A 21,945-nucleotide genomic window follows, 5' to 3' on the forward strand; every position below is an offset into this window, starting at 1 on the left:
CAGAAAACACATCAGACACTGAATTTCATGCACTATTATTCTTCCCAGTCACCAAGTTTTTCCCTTGTGGTTTTCTCTAGATTTGCCTAATCCAATTCATTATACTACTCTGAAGATATTAATGGCTCCGTGGCATGATCCTTTCCCCAAATCAATTTACTAAATAAGTATGTTCTATAAATAATATATGAGATATGTAGAATCTGTTGATTGTTTTAATTTGTTTTAATATGCAAGTTTGAGGCAGTATAGAAGTATGTTAAATAAATAAATAAATAAAACTACTTTTTAGGTCTCGGGGTGCCTTGCTGAAACTGAGCACATTCTTACCAGCGTCCTCTGCTTTTTGAGTGGTTGCAGAAGTGACGATGCCAAGCTTGATAATACAAATACGTACGCTAAGCATGATATGTGACTGGAATGTACAGATGCCCTGCTCCCTACGGGCAGTAGTCATCTTGTATCTACTGCAAGCTCATTAGAAGTAGATAACAATCCCAGAGAGAAACATGAGGCAGTCACCTTGCTGAAGCTAAGCAGGTCTAGATCTAGATAGCTATGTACTTCAGTCCTTGACAAATCCCAGGTGCCAGGGAGCCATGGTATCTAGACATTTAACTATGATGCTTAGATTGGATATTCAAAAGGTAGAGTCATTTAATCTTCTTTATTTCTCAAAGACATACCCATCGCCAACCCTATGTGTAGCAGCTCTCGCAAGAGTTCACAAGCAGCTGCCCAGTTAGCGACAGGGATGGGGGAGAAAACAGCGATGGTGGCTGGCGGCAGGCAAGTGGACAGAGGCAGCAGGCAGGAGTGTGGGCAGCTGGCTAGCCGGCCGGGAAAATAAGTGTTGTGGGGTGGGGAGAAAATGGCAGCGGCAAACTAGAGGCACAGATCTTACTTAATTTTATTTATTTATCAAATTTATATACCATCCAAACTTTCATCTCTGGGCTCTATCTTCTGCACCCGGCCTAGCTAGTAATTTTTTATTTGTCCCAGGCAGCCCTGTCTCTGTTCCAAGTAAGATACAAAGGGGATAAAGAGAAACCCTGTTTACCCTCTCACCAGATCCATTGGCGTCCAATAATTTTGTCAAGTGTCCTTTGTCTGGCCCCTACATTTTAGGGCTGGCTCCTAGACCCAAATTTGACAAGGCCTGTATGCCGCCATGAGTTCCACCATGGAAGAAAGGCAGGATATGAAAGTAATACATAAATATGTCCGATGGTAAATTCAAGACCACAACTTACCATTTATGGGAGGATTGCTGGTCTTGTGGTAGTGAGCATGAATTGTCCCCTTTGGTAAGCAGGGTCTGCTTTGGTTTACATGTGGACGGATGGATTTTTACACGAGTTCTGTAAAATATTCCCCTTAGGGGATGAGACCATGGTGGCCCCGGGTTCACTCTCTGGCATCTCCAGGTAGGGCTGGGAAAGACACCTGCCTGAAACCTTGGAGAGCTGCTGCCAGTCAGTATAAGGCAGCTTCCTATGTACCATGTGGTAGCTCTAATCACACAGGGAATCCACAAATTCCAGTTATACAATGTCATCACTTTTCTTTAACCATTCAGAAATACAGCAGTACGTAGCTACAGATTGCTGGCTTTTCATGTAGCTAAAGCTCACCATTCAGGATGTTTTTGTAAGGTCGCCACACTAAGTGGCCAGCTGTTTCAATCCTTAGTACTACCTTCAAGGACAACACTTGGGTAGTAATACGAGACGACCCAGGTCCTCAGATCAGCCTTAGGAGGCTTTGTTTGGAGGGCCAGAAGAAAGTCTCACGAGGCAAGGCCCCTTTGACTGCGATACCTAAGCCTTCAAACGCCCTCCTGAGGAAACATATTCTTGTCGCCCTTTTTCATTGGCGAGTGAAAACACTATTGTTTTAGCATGTCCTGAGGAGAAGTAATAATTGATTATTGGTTGTAAATGCATGCTGGTAATGGTTCTGGAGGCAACCTATTTTGTGTATGTAAAAAACACACCCAAAAAATGGTGTGTACACTCTTTTAATATTTGATTTCTGGTTTCATTTTTGTTAAACTGATTTATTCTGTGGTTTAATATTGTTCTCAGCAACCTTGGGGATGCTGAGGGATAGAAAGGTGGAATCAGTAGCGGCTGGTGAGGGCAGGGCACCGGTGGAGGGGTGGCGAGAGACACTTTTAAGTGTAAAAGAATTGGTGCTTACCTCCGCTCTCACTGTACCTGAACGCAGCTCGGGAAAGCAGCATGCTGCCAGCACCCCTTGCAGTGAGGGATCACCTCTGCCACTCAGCTGGCTTCCACGGAGCTGATCCCCTGCCTGCGGCCAGGTGAGTGGCGGAGGCAATCCCCTGCCGCATGGGGTGCTGGGCGGCGTGCTGCTTCTCCAAGCAGCATTCAGGTACAGCAAGAGCAGAGGTAAGCACCAATTATTTTACTCTTAAAGGCGCCCCTCGCCGTCCCTCCACCAGCACCCTCACCAGCCACTACTGGGTGGGATATAAGTATTTCCCAGAGAGAGAGAGAGAGCTGACTAGCTGAACTACCTAGTCCAAACCACCAGACAGAGGAAGATGTCCTACATAATGGACATCCATATCAGCTCAAATAGGAACTGCGGGGGGAATTAATAAAACTTTGTATAGTGGATTGTGGGTAGTGGAATATTTTCCTTTCCTGACTCAGGCCAAGTTAATGATTAATCTCCCTGACCAGTCAAAACCATTTTACAGCACGAGGGAGACTTTAGTGCTGAGTCTCCTGTGCTCTGAAAAACAGACTGGCTGGTTTAAAAATCTGTAACTTTCAAGACCCAAATGTTAAGAAAAAGATTCTGGAAAACCCCTGAAGTTGTGGTAGGTTAATCTTACTGCCATCAGGTCACCTTTTTAAACATTTTTCTTAATGAGGATTGAGTGACCAAAAATTCCTGTCTCACTTTGCTTCCCCTTGCTAATAGGCAAGAATGAAACCAATTGTTCTCTCAGGTGTCTCCCTGTATGTGAGTTGTTAATTTGGCTAAGCTCTCATTGAGATGCATTTTGCACCAAAGAAATTCCCCTTATGCCCCCCTTTTCTCCTGCTGGGTTAATAACCAACCTTGGGAGGCTTGTAAAAAGCAAATAACAAAGAGAGAGAAAAGACTTTTTAATAAAATTACTACAGACTAGTTCTGTCTGAGGCTTTTAGCTTTTTAGATACATTTAAAAATGTTTAACTTGGTTACAAGATGCTTCAATATGCCTTGCTGGTTCTGAGGTGGCACACTTTGAAATCTTAGTTACTTATTTGCAAAGAACAGATATGTAGGAAAATGCAAAGCACACACACAAAGAAATATAAATTCCTAATGCAAAGTCTGACTAAACACTCTTTTCCTATGCTAAATTCCTGAAGCCAAAGACCCTGGCTTCCATCCCTTGAACTCACCAAACTCCTGATGGGAATCAAGCCTCCTGCAATCCTATCTTACAAGGATCTACAGTCATCGTGCTACAGCAATAATCCATCACCTCATGTCCTCCTCCATGCTTCCAGCACACACTCCCTTTCTTTTTGACAGAATCCGCCCCCCCCCACCCCCACCCGGCAGCTCTCAGGTCCCTCCCACCTAGTGGACTGATTGGTTGAGCCCTGCAGTTCACCAGCCTATCAATCAAGACAAGGGCTTATTTCCTGTTAACTCTTTAGAGGGTGGGAAGTCTGGTCACTACACCTTGATTTCAAATCTTCTACATCTGTATCTCAGTATTAATGAGGCAAACTGTCTTGTGGTGTTTTATGCCCACACGCCTTTGAAATGTTTTTGTAAACTGTAGTGTGCACTATGATGCTGATGGACCTCCAAGGTCCTTTACAACTCTAAAATTCTATTATTCCATAGCCCCATTCAGATGTTATCAGAGGAGGCTGTACGTAAAATGAGGCGGAAGTCCTACTCAGTGCATCAATCACGTTCTCCTGCTGGGCAAGTCAGTCATGCTTACAGTCTTAATCTGAAAAGTTGAAGGCTGTAAATATGATGGTGGGCACATCCATGATCTGGAGACTCAGACACCCACATCTCCCGATGCGCCCACGGAACACCCACGGAAGCGCCCACCATCATGCTTACAGCATTTGTCGCTCAGCTTGATGCTCAAGCTGGAAGCATGAGTATCACTAGAGGAGGAGTGAGGGGGAATGAAGGACACAGCAGGAAGGCGGGACTTTTCCCTATTAGAATGGTGTATACAAGTACACCATCCTTTTCCACTAATGTCTGAATAAGGCTTATGACAAAGGCCCATCAAGTCTAGCATTCTGTTTCCCCACAACAGCCAGCAGATGCTTTAGGAAGCCTACGAGTAAGGTTATAAAGGCAATTCTCCTCTCCCACTGCTGTTTCCTAGCAACCGGTATTCAGGGGCATATTGCCTCTAAACAGGAGGTTCCATATAACCATGATAACAAATAACCAGTTGTAGACCAAGCATGAATTCGTCTAATCCCCATTTTATTTTATTTATTATTATTTATTGTTAAATTTATATACCACCTTTCATTAGAACAATCTCAAGGCGGCTCACATAGAAAAATTAACTCTATAAAAATTACAATTAAAATATTAAGCTAAAAATATTAAAACATAGATTTGACTAAAAAAATTAAAATACAAAGACAATATAATCATACAAAATACAAAGCAACAGCAGAAGAGACCATCATGTTACAGCCTGAGTAACAAGCCAAGCTATATGCCATCACCGCATCCCATGGCAGCAAATTCCATGAGTTGTGTGTTATGTAAAATAAGTACTGTTCTCTCCTGAGTCTTCAGTCAGTTCCATTGGTATCCTGAAGACTATCATGATGAAAAATCAAAACATGCTTGTGCCTTTCACAATTGATGGGCTGGAGCCAGGGCTGATGAGGGGGGCAGGGGAGAAAGCCAGTACAAATTACTGGGGCCCAGCAGTCCAGAAGGGGGCACTAAGTGATAACGATAATTATTGTAATTATCTTTAAAATCCAGTCCAGCAGCTCTTGAGAACTGCGAGGCGCTCTAGCGCACCTGCACAGTTCAAATAGAATGCTGCCGTCTTTCCACACTCTGTTCAAACTGCACAAATTGCTTCGACGCGCTATTCGAACTGCGCAGGCACGCTGGACCGGATGGTCACATTCAGCGGCTGCTCCCACTCTGTCCGATACCACCACAGGGGGGTGCTCTGCTCACACACACACACACACCGCCCCAGCCATGCACATGGCGGCTAGAATTATTTTAAAGACTGGCGGTTCGGCCTTGTGGCAGTGGCGGCCTTGTGGAGGTGGCCTCGTGGCAGTGGCAGAAAAACCTTGTGGCAGAGCTCCGGAAATTTTTTTTTCACTGGGGCCCAAACCTGCTCTCAGCGGCGCTGGCTGGAGCATGTACTTTGTATGCAGGTATATGATGCAGTAGTAGCAGCAGCAGCAAAAGCAGCAGCAATATATCTATGTGAAAAGTACATGCTCTCCAAATTATGAAACTCAGGTGCGAAGTGGCTTTCAGTCCATCCTGTCTGGTGTTACAGTCCGGTCTCCCATGAGTTCTTGAGATGTTCAGGAAGGGGAGTGGGGGAGTTCTGGTCTTTTGCATAACACATCACTGGGGATCTAAGCAAGTTTTTCTAAACTGCTAACTACTTTAATAAGTTATTCAAGACACAATCACAAGGGAACCCTCCTACAATATAATGCTTATCAATATAATGCTTATTATCAGGGCTCAGCCTTCTCCACAGCTGCTCTGGAACTGTGGAATATGCTCCCTACAGGAATCTGAGGCCTTTAATGGCCTTCAAAAGAGCCGTAAAAACACATTGTTTTAACAATTTTTATTGTTTTAATTGGTAGATTTATTTAAAATATGTTTGCTTGTTTTTATTTGGATGTAAACTGCCTAGAGCCATTTGGGTTGGGCAGTACAGAGAAACACACATACACACAGATTACAACCAAAGTTAGCGGCTGCTCCTTGATCATTTGGAGGGCCCTGAACTTTAGCTTTTAAGATTTTCACCCACCTCCCATCATAAACTTGACCAGCTTTCTTTGGAAAGAAATCTGGGGTTCTGTGATAGAATCACAGCATATGATTTAAAGTGTTAAAAAACCTAAGGCCTTTGTGACAGGACCCAACCGCCCAAAGCCTTTGGATGTATAGGTCAGTATAGAAATGTAATAAATAAAGACAAGAGCTGACCAGCTTGAAAACGTTAGCGGTTCTGCTGCAAATGCTTGTTACATTAAGGGTATTGTTTACTGTGCATACAGCTGTTCCCAGACACAGACAGCTGCTATTCTTGACACTCTCTGCCACACCAATTATCACAGGTCTTCCCTGCTGTTCTCTTGAGAAGAAAGCTCAATTCATTCAATTTCACCAGTCATAGCCAAGGCCAGTGGAGACAGAGGCTCCTCCCTTCTATAGGTATCCCTTCCTCTTCCTGTGTTCCCACACAGATATATTCACCACCCCAACTAAAACACTGCACAACAGTCTGCACCACCACCACTACAGCAGCAGCAGCAAGAGATGTCCCTAAAAATGTAACCATGACAACAGAGCAGCGCAGTAAAATACATTATAGTACTGCTTTGGAAGGTGAAATGTTTTCAGGCCAGCAATTCCATGACAAGTCTACTAAGAGAAGAGGATCAACCATCATCACACGCACATCTTCCTATCAATATCTTAAACCATGTACAGGCAAAGCTCACCATAAGAACAGCCCTGCTGGATCAGGCACAAGGCCCATCTAGTCCAGCAGTCTGTTTCACACAGTGGCCCACCAGATGCCTCTGGGGAGCCCACAGGCAAGAGGTATGTGCATGCCCTCTCTCCTGCTGTTTCTCCCCTAAAACTGGTATTGAGAGGCATCATGCCTCCGAGGCTAAAGGTGGCCCAAAAGCACCAGACTAGTAGCCACTGATAGACCTGTCCACCATGAATTTGTCTAAGCCCCCTTTAAAGCCATCCAAGCTGGTGGCCATCACCACATCCCATAGCAAAGAATTCCACAGATTATGCGCTGTGTGAAAAAGTACTTCCTTTTGTCGGTCCTAAATTTCCCAACCTTCAGTTTCATGGGATGACCCCTGGTTCTAGTGTTGTGAGAGACAGAGAAAAATTTCTCTCTGTCCAGCCTCCCCACTCCATGCATAATTTTATACACCTCAATCATGTCTCCCTTTAATCGCCTCTTTTCCAAGGTAAAGAGCCCCAGATGCTGTATGGGCCATACATGGCCCCAACATCCACAGTCAGGCAACTGACACCTGGCCTTGGTTTAAGTATTTAAAAAGGCGGATTTTTTTACTGGCGGGGGGAGGGCACTGCAGGGAAGCAGCAGACCTGCAAAGCATGGTAGGGCACTTAATTTTGATTGTTTCCGCTGTTTCTTGCCCTTTTTTGATAACTCAGGAACCTCACCCCCCGCGTCCCACTGCCCCAATGCCCTATTTTCCACGGTTTTGTTACCCATGGAAATCTGCTGGAACGGAACCCCCATGGATAACAGTCCACATGTACCCCACTTCTGCTGGTTATCACATTCCTACACAAAATCTGAATGCTGTGTTCCAAGTTTCGGTTTTACAAGCCTGAGTTTAGTCGGTAATATGTTTGTGTGCACACCAAAAAGATACACACTGGCTGCAGAAGTCGACTAATCCAGAGATTCTCAAACGTGGATCCCCAGATGTGTCTGGACTCTCATCACCCCCAGCCACAAAGGCCTTTGGGAAGATGAGGGTTCTAGTCCAAGAACACCCGGGAACCCAGATTCCAGAACCCGAGCTCCATTCTGAGCAGTTCCTATTGTAATCCCAAGTTATTTTAAAGCAATGGGAAATAATCATACTAACTGCTTGCTAAGACGGATCTTTGGTCACATTCTAACTATAAGGCCAGCTCCAAAACTCAGCTCCTGTGCCTTCTCTCTCCATCCTCCCATAGCACCACACCTATGAAGCTGCCTTCAGACCACTGGTCCATCTAGATCATACTGTCTACACTGACTGGCAGTGGCTCTCCAAGGTTTCAGACCAGAGTCTTTCCCAGCCTTAAACATGCTAGGGATTGAACCTGTGACCTTCTGCATGCAAAACGCATGCTCTACCACTGAGCTGTGGCCCATCAGGATGAGGCCATAGCTCAGGCATGCAGAAGGTACCAGGTTCAACCCTTGGCATCTTGTGGGCTGGGAAAGTTCCCTAGCTGAGACTCTGGAGAGCTGCTGCCAGTCAGTGTCGACAACACTTGCCCAGGTGGACTAATGACCTGACTCAGTAGGCAGCTTCCTACCGCTAAGAAGAGAACAGTCCCACCTCCATCTGGGCCCAGCTGCCAACCTCTCCTATTGCTGCTTTCAAGGTTTCTATCCCTGCTTTCATGTGTCTCCAGTGGTACGAGGCAGCTCGCCCCTGCGAAGGGTGAACAGGCTTCCCCAAAAACGTGCACTCCCACCAACCACCCATGAGCAAGCGGAGAAGCGAGCGCTGACCTGTCAGAGACACAAACTGCCCTCCGGCTGAGGCTGGAAATCGGAAGACTGTCTGCTGTGCCTGCTGCAGCTGTCCAGGGGTGCCTGCGACCGCCACCTGGCCCTGCTGGCTGGAGAGGGCCAGCGAGTGCGGCTGCAACTGAGTGAGAGGAATGGTAGGGGTCCCAGGAGGGAGTGGAGCACCTGCTGGAAGGAGGGAGAAAAAAAGGCTTTACAGAGGCCAGCTCTTTTTAAAACCTCCTTCAGCCCCCAGCTTATATGCCAAGTCGCCTCCCAGTCTGTTTATCAAGCGACTTCCTGGGAGGAAGAGGGCAGAAAGATGCTGCCCAGCTCCATGTCCTAGCTCCAAGCCCTACAATTCTCACAACCAGGGGTGCCGAGGAGGAAACGGTCACGGTCTCCTCTCTCCAATGGGAGCCCTGGGGCTGGCAGCAGGGACAGCAACATGACCGCTTCCACAGAACTTCACGTGCTCCTAGGATCCACCACTCTCTGGTCCTGGACATGCCAGGACTACCCTCACTCATGCTCACCCCTTCTGAACCAATCACATGCGAGAGAATGCAGCCTCAACCTTCCAATTCCAGCCCCTCACAGCCAATGAGGGCCCAGGCCCGGCATGCCCATACGGTCACGGAGGAATCCACAGGGAGACGCCGGAAATGCCTCCGTCGGCAAGAGAGAACTGACCTGACATGAGGGTGAAGCCGGTGGGTATCTGCATTAGCCCTCCGGAGGCCACCGCACTGGTTCCAGTGGTTTTCAGCACCGTCCCGTTGGCACTGGTGACCGTGTTGGGGCTGACGCTGGCAGAGACTGGCGCAAGGTAGTTGGTGATGGGGAACGAGGGGCCACTGCTGACCTGCATGGAGGTGGAGGTGGTGGGTGCCGTCTGGATGGTTGACGTCGTCCCTGGCAAGTTCGTGACCGTGAAGGCAGGCTTCAGGGAGTCCTGCAAAGAGAAGGGGCAAGTGAGAAGAGCCCAGCCAAACCAAGCGCGTCCCCCAGAGTCAACACGCAGCACGCCCCTCACCATCCTGCAACAGGCCAATCTAAAGAAAAACAAGGAGAGTCAGTGGGCTCCTGATCCAAAAGTAATGACTCTCTTTCCAACATTTCAGAGCGCTGGAGTCCACAGGAACGCACACAGGAACACAGGAAGCTGCCATATACTGAGTCAGACCATTGGTCCATCTTGCTCATTATTGTCTACACAGACTGGCAGTGGCTTCTCCAAGGTTGCGAGCAGGAATCTCTCTCAGCCCTATCTTGGAGAAGCCAGGGCGGGAACTTGGAACCTTCTGCTCTTCCCAGAGCGGTGGCTCCGCCCCTTAAGGGAAATATCATGCAGTGCTCACACTTCTAGTCTCCCTTTTATATGCTACCAGGGCAGACTCTGCTTAGCTAAGGGGACAAGTCATGCTTGCTTCGACAAGACCAGCTCTCCTCTCCAATCAGCAACACAACCAAGCTGTGATAAGATTTATCCAGAGGAGGAGGCGGCTGGCCTAGGCCAGGGCTGCACAACCTTGGCCCTCCTGCAGATGGTGGACTACAACTCCCAACATCCCTGACTGCTGGCCACTGTGGCTGGGGATGATGGGGACTGTAGTCTAAAAACAGCTCTCAAGGGGTGAAGTTGTGCAGCCCTGGCCCTGGCAATGCAGAGCCTGTGAAGCAGTTTCAGGTGCTCAGATCCAAGCGCTGGCATGGCAGGAGAGACAAAAAGTATCTGAACTGGAAGTGAAGATAGGCAGGAAGGCAAGGGAGGTGCAAAAGCACCCACGTCTGGCTTGGCTCAGTAATAAGCTCCCCACCATGAGAGAGTGTGGGAGACCTTTTATTTTATTTATTTTTATTGTTAAATTTATATACTGCCTTTCATTAAAATAATCACCTTGGTGCTCTGTAACAAGCAGTGGCATGGGCCTGGATCCCTGGGATCACCCAAGTACCAAAACAGGAGGAGGAGGATTCTGGTCTGTGCATCCTGACTCAAACTGCCTGGAGCCCCCTTCTCCAGTCTCCCTGCTGATGCAGGAGCAGGGGATCACTGACCAGTCTTTGGAAGGGAGATTAATGAGAAGATTAATTGATTAATGACAAGATTAATGGGGATTAATGGCAGGGAGATTAGTGATCGCCATGCTCCCTTAACTTTTAAAATAACTTTTAATTTGAGACTTAATTCTGATTGTGGTTTTAGGCTGACTTTTAACTTGTTTACTTAATTTGGTTAATTTTATTAGATTTATTTCACACTAATATTTTATTATTGTGAGCCGCCCTGAGCAGTAGTATACTGGAGGGGTGGGGAATAAATACTCTTAAACATTAAATAAATAAGTAAGAGGAAGCATTTTTCTGCAGTTTCAATTATTCCTCTGTCTCAGACTCTTTTAACTTCAAAGTGGTAGGATTCCTTAAAATAGATAGCTTCCTGGACTTTTGGAAGGCAAGGAAAGAGGGGCTGTTGCTTTTTCCTTTCCTTTTCTTTTTAAATTAACATTGGCAAATATTTGCCTGCAAACCTGGTGTTTCTCCAAAATTTATGCAGAAACCACTACCTGGTTTATGGGCTCAATTTTGCTAACCAGGTAATGTGAACAAGACTATCAAGTTCAATAGTAGAAAGAACTGTTGAGGATGAGTAATAAATCTTTACTGGTTGGCCCGGGCGCAGAGCACTTCTGCCCCTAGTTTGGCCTGGGCACCTGTCAGCCGCCGGCCAGCCGCCTCCTCCTCCAGTCGGCCGGCGTGGCTCTGCCGGCCAGCTGCCTCCTCCCCACCCCCCTTCAGCCCCATTTCATTCTCCTCCGGCCAGCCTGCCACCACCTCCTCCCACTGGCCACCTCCTCAGGCCGACACGGCTTCACCCACCAGCCGACCACCTCCTCACCGCCCCCTCATCACCCACCCAAAGTCAGGAACTCTCGCGAGGGTACGGCCACTCTTGCGAGAGTTCTGCCACACATCCCCAAGCATCCCCAGCAGCACGTCTACGAGAATTAAGTATATAGATGATGAGGCGGGTCTCACGATCCATGAGACCCACTTTGGCCGGGTTTGCAGGGAGAACGGGCTAAGCCCACTCTCCCCACAGACAAGCAGGGCAGGAGCCCTGGTCGGCTGGATCGGCCACCGACACGACTGCCAGCTCCATGACAGAGCCGGCGGAGGCTGGGGAGTTTGGGGGCCATGTGGCCCCCGGAAGCTCCAGTATGCCCTGTGCAAGCACGCAGGGCATACTGGAGAGACCCCTGGAGCCGGGAGGTGGCTTTTCCCCTCCCCTCCGGGGGTCTACTTGTGAGTAGCCATGGCGCAGAGCAGCACCGCAGCTACTTACAATTTTGAAAACCAGTAAGGGGAGGCGTACTTAGGCGGGTTAACTGCCTGGGAGCCACCGGGCTCACACGGTCAGCCGAAATCGGGCTAGGCTCCCCTAGCCCAATTTCGGCTGATTGTCAGAATAGCCTCAGTATTTCACTTTGGTTGGGAAGCCTCTGACATGGACCAATTGTGCAGGATGCTGGAATAGAATGTTCACAAACATTTCAACTGCTCAGGGAATGCATGTGTCAGAATATTTGCATCCCTCAGAGAAGCTTTTAAGATTCACTTTGCCTGGAATTAAAATCCCACACAGCAGCAGCAGCTTTGAGGGTCAGGCTGAGTGTTCCCAGGAAAAGGATCCCAGGAAGCAGGGAACCTACATTCCAGTGTACTCAGAGGCAAGGCATGTGAAGGAAGCCTGCAAATTAGCAATAGATGAGAAGCAGGACTTTGAGTAAGACACATGTGAAGGAGAAAAAGGCTTGAGGAAAAAGGCAAAATTAAATTAACCCATTCTTAAGTGTTAATAAGAGGTCATTCTTAGAGGTAAAATCAGTGGTGCTTCTAAGAAACAGAGAAAGGGAGAAAGCAGCATATTTGAAGAGGTGGTTACATCCTCTGAGGAGCCAACCAGAACAGTTTGTTACTAGGTGGATAACAAATAACATTATTGTTGTTTATTTCTTTATTATGTTTACAGGGTGGCACAGCTTCAGCCTTCCTGTAGATGTTGTACTACAACTCTTATCATTCCTGACTTTTGGCCACTGTGGCCAGAGATTTGTAGTCCTGTTCTAAGTATGCAGCCCTGCATTAGAACAACCCTAAGATGGACAATTTATCACCAGAATCTGCAACACGTGTCCTGTTGCCCATCACACTCAAAGAAGAAGTGGAGGTGTGAGGTTGAACATTTTCCAGATTTTTTTCCCATATTTTATTTTTCCGTTGATAGTTTTTCAGTTTCTAAAAATTCATTCTTTCATAAAATTCATCAGTAAAAATGAATGGACACCAATGCAATATTAGGCAAGTTTGGCAATTTCAAAGTTGTAATTAATGTCTTTAAGGTAACTGCCTCTAGGGAATGTGTGTGAAACAGTAGATTTATGTTTTACAGACTATTCCAGTAAAAATAATTTCTTTTCACACAGAGCTTTGAAATTGCTACAGTATAACATTCAAATCACATTAAATGTCTTTATTTACTAGATGCAGTAAATATGAATGACAGGTAATATATACAAGTTTGCCTAACAGGAATTCATACAGATCTGAGAACTGAGCTGTTCTTTATAATAGAGAAATCTGATTATTTTACGTGCAGCGTCATAAGCGTAATGATGTGGGATGGAAAATTATACATTATCAAATTCTTCCGTGGGAGATTTTCTACCCTATATCACTGCAAATTATATGCCAAACCAGATCACTATCTACTTAGGGCCTTGAGGAAATTTACAGACTGTATTAACATTCTCTGGAGGTGGGGGATCCATGTACTCTTTATGCAAAAATGAGGGAAACTGTGCAAGAAGTTTTTCCCCGGATAACCCACATCCCTGTATGAGGGAAGCTGGCAAGAAACAAGTCAGGTTTGGTACTTTCCTGTCTTGGTGGGGTTTTGGTATCTCTCATTACTCCTTCCCAAGGCGATTGTTGTTAAGGTACTACTACTAGAAACCTGAGCCACCCCTGCTAACTGGGCAAAGAGGCACCTTTTACCGTGGTGATTATCCTTATTTAGCAGGGGGAGAGTAACTGGCCCTATCCACCCCCAGCACAGTACTTCCAGTGACTGTTGTTGGTGTCATATCTTATGTTTATTTTTAGAATGTGAGCCCTTTGGGGACAGGGATCCATCCATCTTATTTGTTTGTTAGTTCTCTGTGTAAACCGCCCTGAGCCATTTTGGAAAGGCGGTACAGAAATCAAATTAATAATAATAATAATAATAAGTGGAAAATCAGACCTGAATAATATAAGTGGAAAATCAGACATCACCAAGACCTGGCAATGGCTTAAGAATGGCAACTTGAAGAAAGAAACAGAGGGTTTAATACTGGCTGCACAAGAACAGGCACTAAGAACAAATGCAATAAGAGCAAAAGTTGAAAAATCAACAACAAACAGCAAGTGCCGCCTTTGTAAAGAAGCATATGAAACAGTGGACCACCTAATCAGCTGTTGTAAAAAGATCGCACAAACTGACTACAAACAAAGGCATGACAAGGTAGCAGGGATGATACACTGGAACATCTGCAGAAAATAGAAGCTACCTGTAGCCAAAAATTGGTGGGACCATAAAATTGAAAAAGTTGAAGAAAATGAAGATGTAAAAATATTATGGGACTTCCGACAACAAACAGACAAACATCTGCCACACAATACACCAGATATAACTGTAGTCGAGAAGAAAGAAAAACAAGTGAAAATAATCGACATAGCAATACCAGGGGATAGCAGAATAGAAGAAATAGAAAAAATCACCAAATACAAAGATCTACAAATGGAAATTGAAAGGCTGTGGCAGAAAAAGACCCAAATAATCCCAGTGGTCATTGGCGCCCTGGGTGCAGTTCCAAAAGACCTTGAAGAGCACCTCAACACCATAGGGGCCACAGAAATCACCATCAGCCAATTACAAAAAGCAGCTTTACTGGGAACAGCCTATATTCTGTGACAATATCTATAATAACAGCAACAACACTGATAATAAAATTCTGGCATCCCAGGTCCTTGGGAAGGACTCAATGTCTGGATAAAACAAACCAGTCAATAACACCTGTCTGACTGTGTATAATGATGATGGTGATGATGATGATGATGATGATGATGATGATGGCTCAGCGGGGAAATAACTTGCCTAGCGAGCAAGAGGCTGCTGGTCCGAATCCCCGCTGTTAAGTTTCCCAGCCAATGGGAAACTCCTATATCGGGCAGCAGCGAGATAGGAAGATGCTGAAAGGCATCATCTCATCTGCGAGGGAGATGGCAATGGTAAAACCCTCCTGTATTCTACCAAAGAAAACCCAAAGAAAACCACAGGGCTCTGTGGTCACCAGGAGCCGACACCAACTCGACAACACAACTTTACTTTGCTAGAAACCTGCAATCAAAAACTTTCTACCCCTGGCTGGTGATTGAAATGCAGTTCCACCTCACCCTCCTGCCGAATCACAACACTACAGCAACTACAAAAGCCCTAACAGGCAGAACCCCTCTCCTACACACAGTGGAGCGATATTTGCCCTGGGAAGATCCCCCTGTGATTACTCCCCCCAAACCTACCACCCTTTAAATATTAGGCTAAACATTGCTCCCAGCAACAGTGAAGCTGAACATCTGCTGGACTCTTCTTTCCATGCTCTTGAAGAGGAAAGCACTTCTGAGCAAGCATAAAATTCCCTTTCTCAATTTCTGTTGCTGTAGTCGGCTTCTGTCTGACCAGGACTGAGTAAGGGAGGGAGAGGGAGACACATCGTTAGCCATGGTGTGCATCTCCGTCTTCGCAGTGAGCAAGAGGCTGAGCATGACAGAGACAAGCCACTGCTCAGAGCTGGAGAGGAGGACGGGGCTTCTCCACTCAGCTTTAGAAACAGCCAAAGCCCAGCACAACGCCAGAGACAAGATGTGACCTGGACTCGCTGGTGGCAAGCACAAGTTTTGGCTGGCTACCAAGGCCAGCCAAACTCTGCACATCCCAGGGGCAGCTCTTAGACAAGCGTAAGCTCAAATACCTCTCTTTTTACTAAATGAGCACATGGGACTCTCGGGACCTGCACCACTTTCTTTTAAAGGCACAGAGAACTACCCGGGGGAGTGGGGGGTGTATGCAAGGTCAAGAAGCGACCGAACAATTTTACGTCCAAGCCTTCCTTTGCAAATAAGAGAGAGTTCTTTAAGAAAAAGAAACAGGATCGTAGCTGCTTGCAAAGCACCTGCTTCTAGAAATGGCCGCTGCCCAAAGTAGAGCATGTTCAGAATATACACAGTGCCAGAAATGCAGAGAGGGAAATGGGCAGGAAGGATCATCATAAGTGTCCTTGCAAGCCCTGCAGCTCCAGCCATACAAATCATCAAAAGAGAAGAATACTCTCTAAGGCTGCAGAATAGTATTGGAACATCAAGGTAAAGTGTGCCGTTGAGTCAGTGTCGACTCCTGGCACCCACAGAGCCCTGTAGTTTTCTTTGGCAATATACAGGAGGGGTTTACCATTGCCTCCTCCCACGCAGTAGGAGATGATGCCTTTCAGCATCTTCCTATATTACTGCTGCCCAATATAGTACCAGCAGGGATTCGAACCAACAACCTTCTGTTTGTTAGTCAAGCATTTATTGGATGCCCTGAGTCAGCATCTACATTTTCACACACCTGTATGAAGACAAGCACCAAAGAGCAAATACAATGAAGTGGACAGAGTAATGGTCTTCGATTAGGGGAACCCAGGTTCAAATCCCAAGCTCAGGCATGGAACAGATGGGGAGCCCATGGGCCAAGCACTATTTCACAGTCTACCCTACCTCACAGGGTTGTTGTAGCCAACAAAAACACATGGGTGGGGGAGAAACTAGGCACATGGCTCTGAATGCCTGTAATTTTTCTAAACCAATAAAATAAAGAGATGGGGGCTGTACCGGAGTGGTAGAGCATCTAGTTTCCATGCAGAAGATCTCAAGTCCAATGCCTGTCATCTTCAGGTAGGTAGGGGTGCAAAAGACTCCCATCTGAAACCCTGGAGATCTGCGGCCACAAGAGCGGACATACTAGACAGACCAATCGTCTGATGCACCCTAGGTGGGAACAGCCACCTGAATGTCTCTTGAGAGCCCAGTTATGCACATCTGGAAGGAAAATGCAAGCGATGGCTTCCAGACACATGAACCGGACAGGGCAGAACCGGAGGCATTGGTGCAACCGCATCAGGACAGAGATTGCAAGCATGCTCACTCAGGAGAGCGGGTGGGCATGTGGGAAGATATAAAAGCGGAGCTAGCCCCGAGTGTCATGAAACCACTCTTTAGGAACTAGGCTCGGCCATTTGCGTAACAGGGCACAACTCCTTCAGCCATTGTGGGGGTTGTAGTCCAACAACATCTGGGAAACCAGGTTTGAGAGCTCCGGGTGTAAGACGGTGAGGCGAGTCTCACGATCAGTGAGACCCGCCGGAAGGGGGGTTGTGGGGAGAGCTGGCTTAGCCCACTCTCTCCCTGCAGACAACCGGAAGGCAGCCCTGGGCGGCCGGATCAGCTGCCCACACAACTGCCGGCTCCATCACGGAGCCGGTGGGGGCTGCGGGGATTGGGGGGCCACATGGCCCCCGGAAGTTCCAGGATTTTATTTTTATTTATTTATGTTTACATTTATATACCGCCTTTCGTTAAAAGAAAACCCCAAGTGCGCAGGGCACCCTGGAGAGACCGCCGAGCCTGGGAGGCTGCTTGCTTGCAGTCTCCCGGTTGGGGGTCTACTTGTGTGTCGCTGCACGCCGCAGCGACACACCACCCAAAAGAGGCGGTTAACTGAGCGCTCGCTCCGTTAGCCTTGTCTTAGGGGAGGGGTATTTTTGAGGGCTAGCTGCCGGGAGCCGCAGGGCTCCTGTTGCAGCAGCACACAACCGCCCCAAAACGGGCTAGGCTCCCTTAGCCCACTTTGGGGCCATCGTGCAGATTGCCTCAATGTCTACTGTGTTTTGTCGGCACTGTCCAAAGACATTTCACAATCACCACCACCCCACAGGATACCTGTCGAGTAAGAAACGTAGGAAGCTCCCTTATTCAGAGTTAGTCTGAGAGTTCAGCACTGTCCACACCAACCGGCAGCGTCTGTTCAAGGTTTCTGGCAAGAGGCTTTCCCCAGCCCTGCCGGGAGACGCCAGCCCCTGAGCCTGGGACCTTCTGCATGCCAAGCAGATGCCCTGCTTCGGAGCTAGGGCCCCAGTAAGGGTCAGACCACACCATGGCCTGGGCTCAGGATGATGGGAGTTGTAGTCCAACATCATCTGAGGCCCCCAGTTCGAGAGCTCCTGTTTTAAACCATCCTGAGCAACTCAAGACGAAATAGGGGACAGAAGCTCAGTAAACGGGCTCTGCAGAACAGACGCCACGGTGCCAGGGCTCACTCTGTACTTTTGATACAGGGGCACTCAGACTTGTTCGAATCCTAGCCTGTTTTTTCCCATTCGCATGACGTGGGGTGTGTGTGCACGCACACACACACACACACACACACACACACACACACACATGCACGCAGAATAGGTTGCTCTTGCCCTTTCCCGGAGGAAAGCTGCTGTCCTCCCCCATTTTGGTGGGTGTCAGGTCAGATCTGGTCTTCAGCAGCAAGGAGGCTGCAGCTGAGATAATGGAAAGTTAATTTGCCCAACTATGCCCCATTATCACATGCTCATCCTAATTCCATCTACACAGATCTTGGTGCCAGGGCTGGAGAGGAATAGGGGGCAGGCATCTGCTGCCCAGCCCTCCCCTCCTCTTCTCCGCCCCCCCCCCACCGCCGCCTTCCTCATGCAGCAAGGAAGGGTGCTCTGGATTGGTTGTCTCTGTCCAAAATGGGCTGCCTTTCCTTTTTTAGATGTTAGTCGAGCTGTGAATTCCTTGTTTTTGGCAGCCTGTCAGGTCAGGAGCCTAGGGAAGCACATGGGAGTGCTGGCCCCGCCAATCTGGAGGGGGGGGGCGGTGGGCAGAGCATGGACAACATATGCACGTTAACCCTTCCCAGTCTTCAAAGATGCAGGGACGCTGGGAGCGAGCGGTCGATCAAGTAAATCGGACTCCTCATTCCCAAGACCAATTTCTACTTCAGTTAAGCTGCTGCTGAGGGATGTAACCTTGGCTGGTCTAAAGGCCTGTTCCGAAAGTTCTGTCACGTTACAACAGGAACAAGAAATAAACCGGCTTTTAGATAAAACCAGTATGAAGCTCATGGCAAGCCGGAGCAGGATTCTCAATGGCTGGGGTTACCAGGGACAGGGAGCAGGATAGGCTCCCATTTCAATGGTATCCAGGAACGCACTCCTCTGCCTTCTCACATGCGCGTGGGTGAGTTTGGGGGGTCAGGTCTGAGAACTCCTGGCGTCAGTGATCCCCACCCCACACCCTCCCATTTTACCCTCACCAGAACCCAATGAGTTCGACTCAGCTGCGAGGTCTTGAGTGGCCCAAGGTTACCCAGGGAACTTCTGGAGTGAGTAGGGATCTGGACCTAGGTTTTCCTCTCTGGCCACTACACCACACTGGCTCTCAACCAACAGGCTATGAAGCTGAGGGGTTTGGGGGTGCCATTTCTACATGAGGGGCAGGCCAAGAGCCAATTAACAGAGAGGTTGTTAGCACCTAATGGCACGACAGGGAAGTAACTTGCCTAAGGAGCAAAAGGTTCCTGGTTCAAATCCCGGCTAGTATGTTACCCAGACTATGGGAAACACCTATATCGGGCAGCAGCGATATAAGAAGATGCTGAAAGGCATCATCTTGTACTGTGCGGGAATAGGCAATGGTAAACCCCTCCTGTATTCTACAAACGAAAACCACAAGGCTCTGTAGTCGCCAGGAGTTGACACCGACTCGAGGGCACAAGTTTACCTTTAGTTAGCATGCCGTTAAAGCAAGTGAACAGTCTGTCACTTGCCTCGGATGAACAGGTCTCATCTCCAGGTATCCAGGAAGGAAAGCTTACAAAAACTGGTTGGCCTTTCTTTTGTTTGTTTTTAACACACATCATGACCAACAAATTGGGAAGATGTGAAATAGTAATTTTGGAACAGTGAACTTTCAAGGGCTCAGTTTTAGTTCTTGGCTTGGGGCGTGTTCACACAACTGCAGTTATCTCTTGACAACCTACGTAAGTGAAGCTGCTATAACCATATCGCAGATTACTGCTTCATCGCTTCAGGCGAATTCCACCACCACCACTCCACCTCACAAAGCAAAAGGGCGGACAGAAAGGAACTATCTATGTGCTATCACACCACAGGGTGCCTTAAGGTCACCAGAGACACTATGGTAAAAGTACATATCTGTTGCCCTTTTCCCACCATCATGAGCAAGGTATGTGTGTTAGACAGAGAACTGGAGCCACTAACAGCTCCTTGACCCCATTTCCATGGCAATCACAGCAGACAAACAAACAGGCTGCCCCCTGGTCAAGGACTTCCAATGTTCAAGAACCTCACAGCATGCAACTAACCTAGTGAGTTCCATGCAGGCCTCAAAGCCCCCTTCAAGCACAGAGGAGCATGCAATAATCTCTCTCTCACACACACACACACACACACACACAGTTACTTACTTGACACGCAGTAGGAAGCCTCTGGATCAGTGGCTCTGGGCCCCTCATAACTGCTAGGAATGTGGCTCTGGGCCCCTGCATGGTCAACAGTCAAAGGAGAGCTCGTCTTGTGGTAGCAAGCATGACCTATCACCTTAGCTAAGCAGGGTCCACCCTGGTTGCATATGAATGGGAGACTAGAAGTGTGAGCACCGTAAAATATTCCCCTCAGGGGATGGAGCCGCGGCTCTGGGAAGAGCATCTAGGTTCCAAGTTCCCTCCCTGGCTTCTCCAAGATAGGGCTGAGAAAGATTCCTGCCTGCAACCTTGGAGAAGCCACTGCCAGTCTGTGTAGACAATACTGAGCAAGATGGACCAATGGTCTGACTCAGTATATGGCAGCTTCCTGTGTTCCTGTGTGTGTTCCTGTGGACTCCAGTGCTCTGAAATGACTCAGTATAAGGCAGCTTCCTATGTTCCTATGCTCAGTGGCAGAGCACCTGCTTTGCATGCCAGGATCAATCCCTGGCAGCTCCACGTAGAGCTCGCAAGCTGTTGCCAGTCAGGGTGGACAGACCAGTGGTCTGACTCGGTATAAGGCAACTTGCTTTGTTCCTATCAGTGCAATGCCTTCTGCCTGCCTGCTGTCACATTCAGGCTTCAACACATAATATCAAGGACCCTAGATGAAACACACACACCCCAATTCTGGAGTTGGCTTTGACAAACCCCCACATGATGCATGCACACGGGCATCCACAAATCAGAGACCAGCATCCCCCAGGTGAGCAACTGTTCAGTAGCATCACAGAGATGGTGCTCCACTCCAAGACCTTTCATTTGCACTGTACTTTGGAGAAGGTCAGCAGCAGCAATAATCTCTGCAATGCAAGAAAGTCTTGCCATCTCCTACTTTCTCCATACACCAGCGCACAGCTGTGAGAAGACCCTGCCTCTCTCCCAAGCCCTCCGTATATACTAGGCAGAAGACAAAAGGGAGCAGGCTGGTGGCAAACACAATCGTGGATGGCTGACAAGCTAAGCTAATGTCTGTGGGCCCTCATAGACATTACAACGTGCAAAGCAGCCTTCATGTTACTCCTTTGACTTTGTGAACTTGCTTTGGGCGCGTTCACAGGATCATATTGGCTCCACAGGAATCTAGAGAGGGTGATACTGGTTTCATGTCAGGTTGGCATGTTGCCAGCTGGAGATCAGGGAACATTTCTGAGTTTACAAAATTGCTCTATGGGAGTGCATGTGCCACAAGAATCTCTAGATTCCTGCAACATGTGCATTTCCATAAAGAGATCACGTAAACCCAACATTTTTCTCAGATCTCTGGTTGGCAACACACCAACTTGGCCACACACCAACACACCGCTTTACCTAGGGTTACCTTTGAAGACGATCAGGAAGCTTCAGCGGGTCCAGAATGCAGCAGCTCACCTACTTATGGGTGCCAAAAAGTATGATAGGGTAACACCTCTCCTACAGTCGCTGCACTGGTTACCCATTCGCTTCCGAATTCAATTCAAAGTCCTGGTTCTTACCTTCAAAGCCTTGTGGGGCTTGGCGTCTGTTTACCTACAGAATCGCCTCTCCCATCCAGTTACATCCCGTCCTGTTAGATCATTTCAGTTGGCCCTTTTGTCGGTCCCTGATTTTCAAGAGGTTCGGAGTTCTAGGACCCGCAAAAGGGCTTTTTCAGTTGCTGCCCCACTTCTTTGGAATTCTCTTCTCCTTCAGATTCGTCTAGCCCCCTCTTTACCCATCTTTAAATTCTTACTGAAGACCT

At 47.7% G+C, this 21,945-nt stretch overlaps 1 protein-coding gene across 8 annotated transcripts in view; it reads right to left on the minus strand.

Moving 5' to 3' along the window:
- SRF (serum response factor) overlaps nt 1–21,945 on the minus strand; it is a 100,908-nt gene that overhangs the window by 25,733 nt on the left and 53,230 nt on the right. For 4 of the 8 annotated variants that reach the window (XM_053313033.1, XM_053313017.1, XM_053313058.1 and 1 more), the window contains exons 3-4: nt 9,218–9,479; nt 8,528–8,713 (exon numbers count right to left, since the gene is read on the minus strand). In XM_053313033.1, coding sequence (XP_053169008.1) covers nt 8,528–8,713; nt 9,218–9,479 — 448 coding nt within the window. Of the gene's footprint in view, nt 1–4,477; nt 4,971–8,527; nt 8,714–9,217; nt 9,480–21,945 lie in introns of those variants that run through there. The other 4 variants (XM_053313049.1, XM_053313041.1, XM_053313075.1 and 1 more) reach the window with 3 other exon arrangements.

This window comes from Hemicordylus capensis, chromosome 1 (assembly GCF_027244095.1).
Source record: "Hemicordylus capensis ecotype Gifberg chromosome 1, rHemCap1.1.pri, whole genome shotgun sequence".
Taxonomy (NCBI): Eukaryota; Metazoa; Chordata; class Lepidosauria; order Squamata; family Cordylidae; genus Hemicordylus; species Hemicordylus capensis.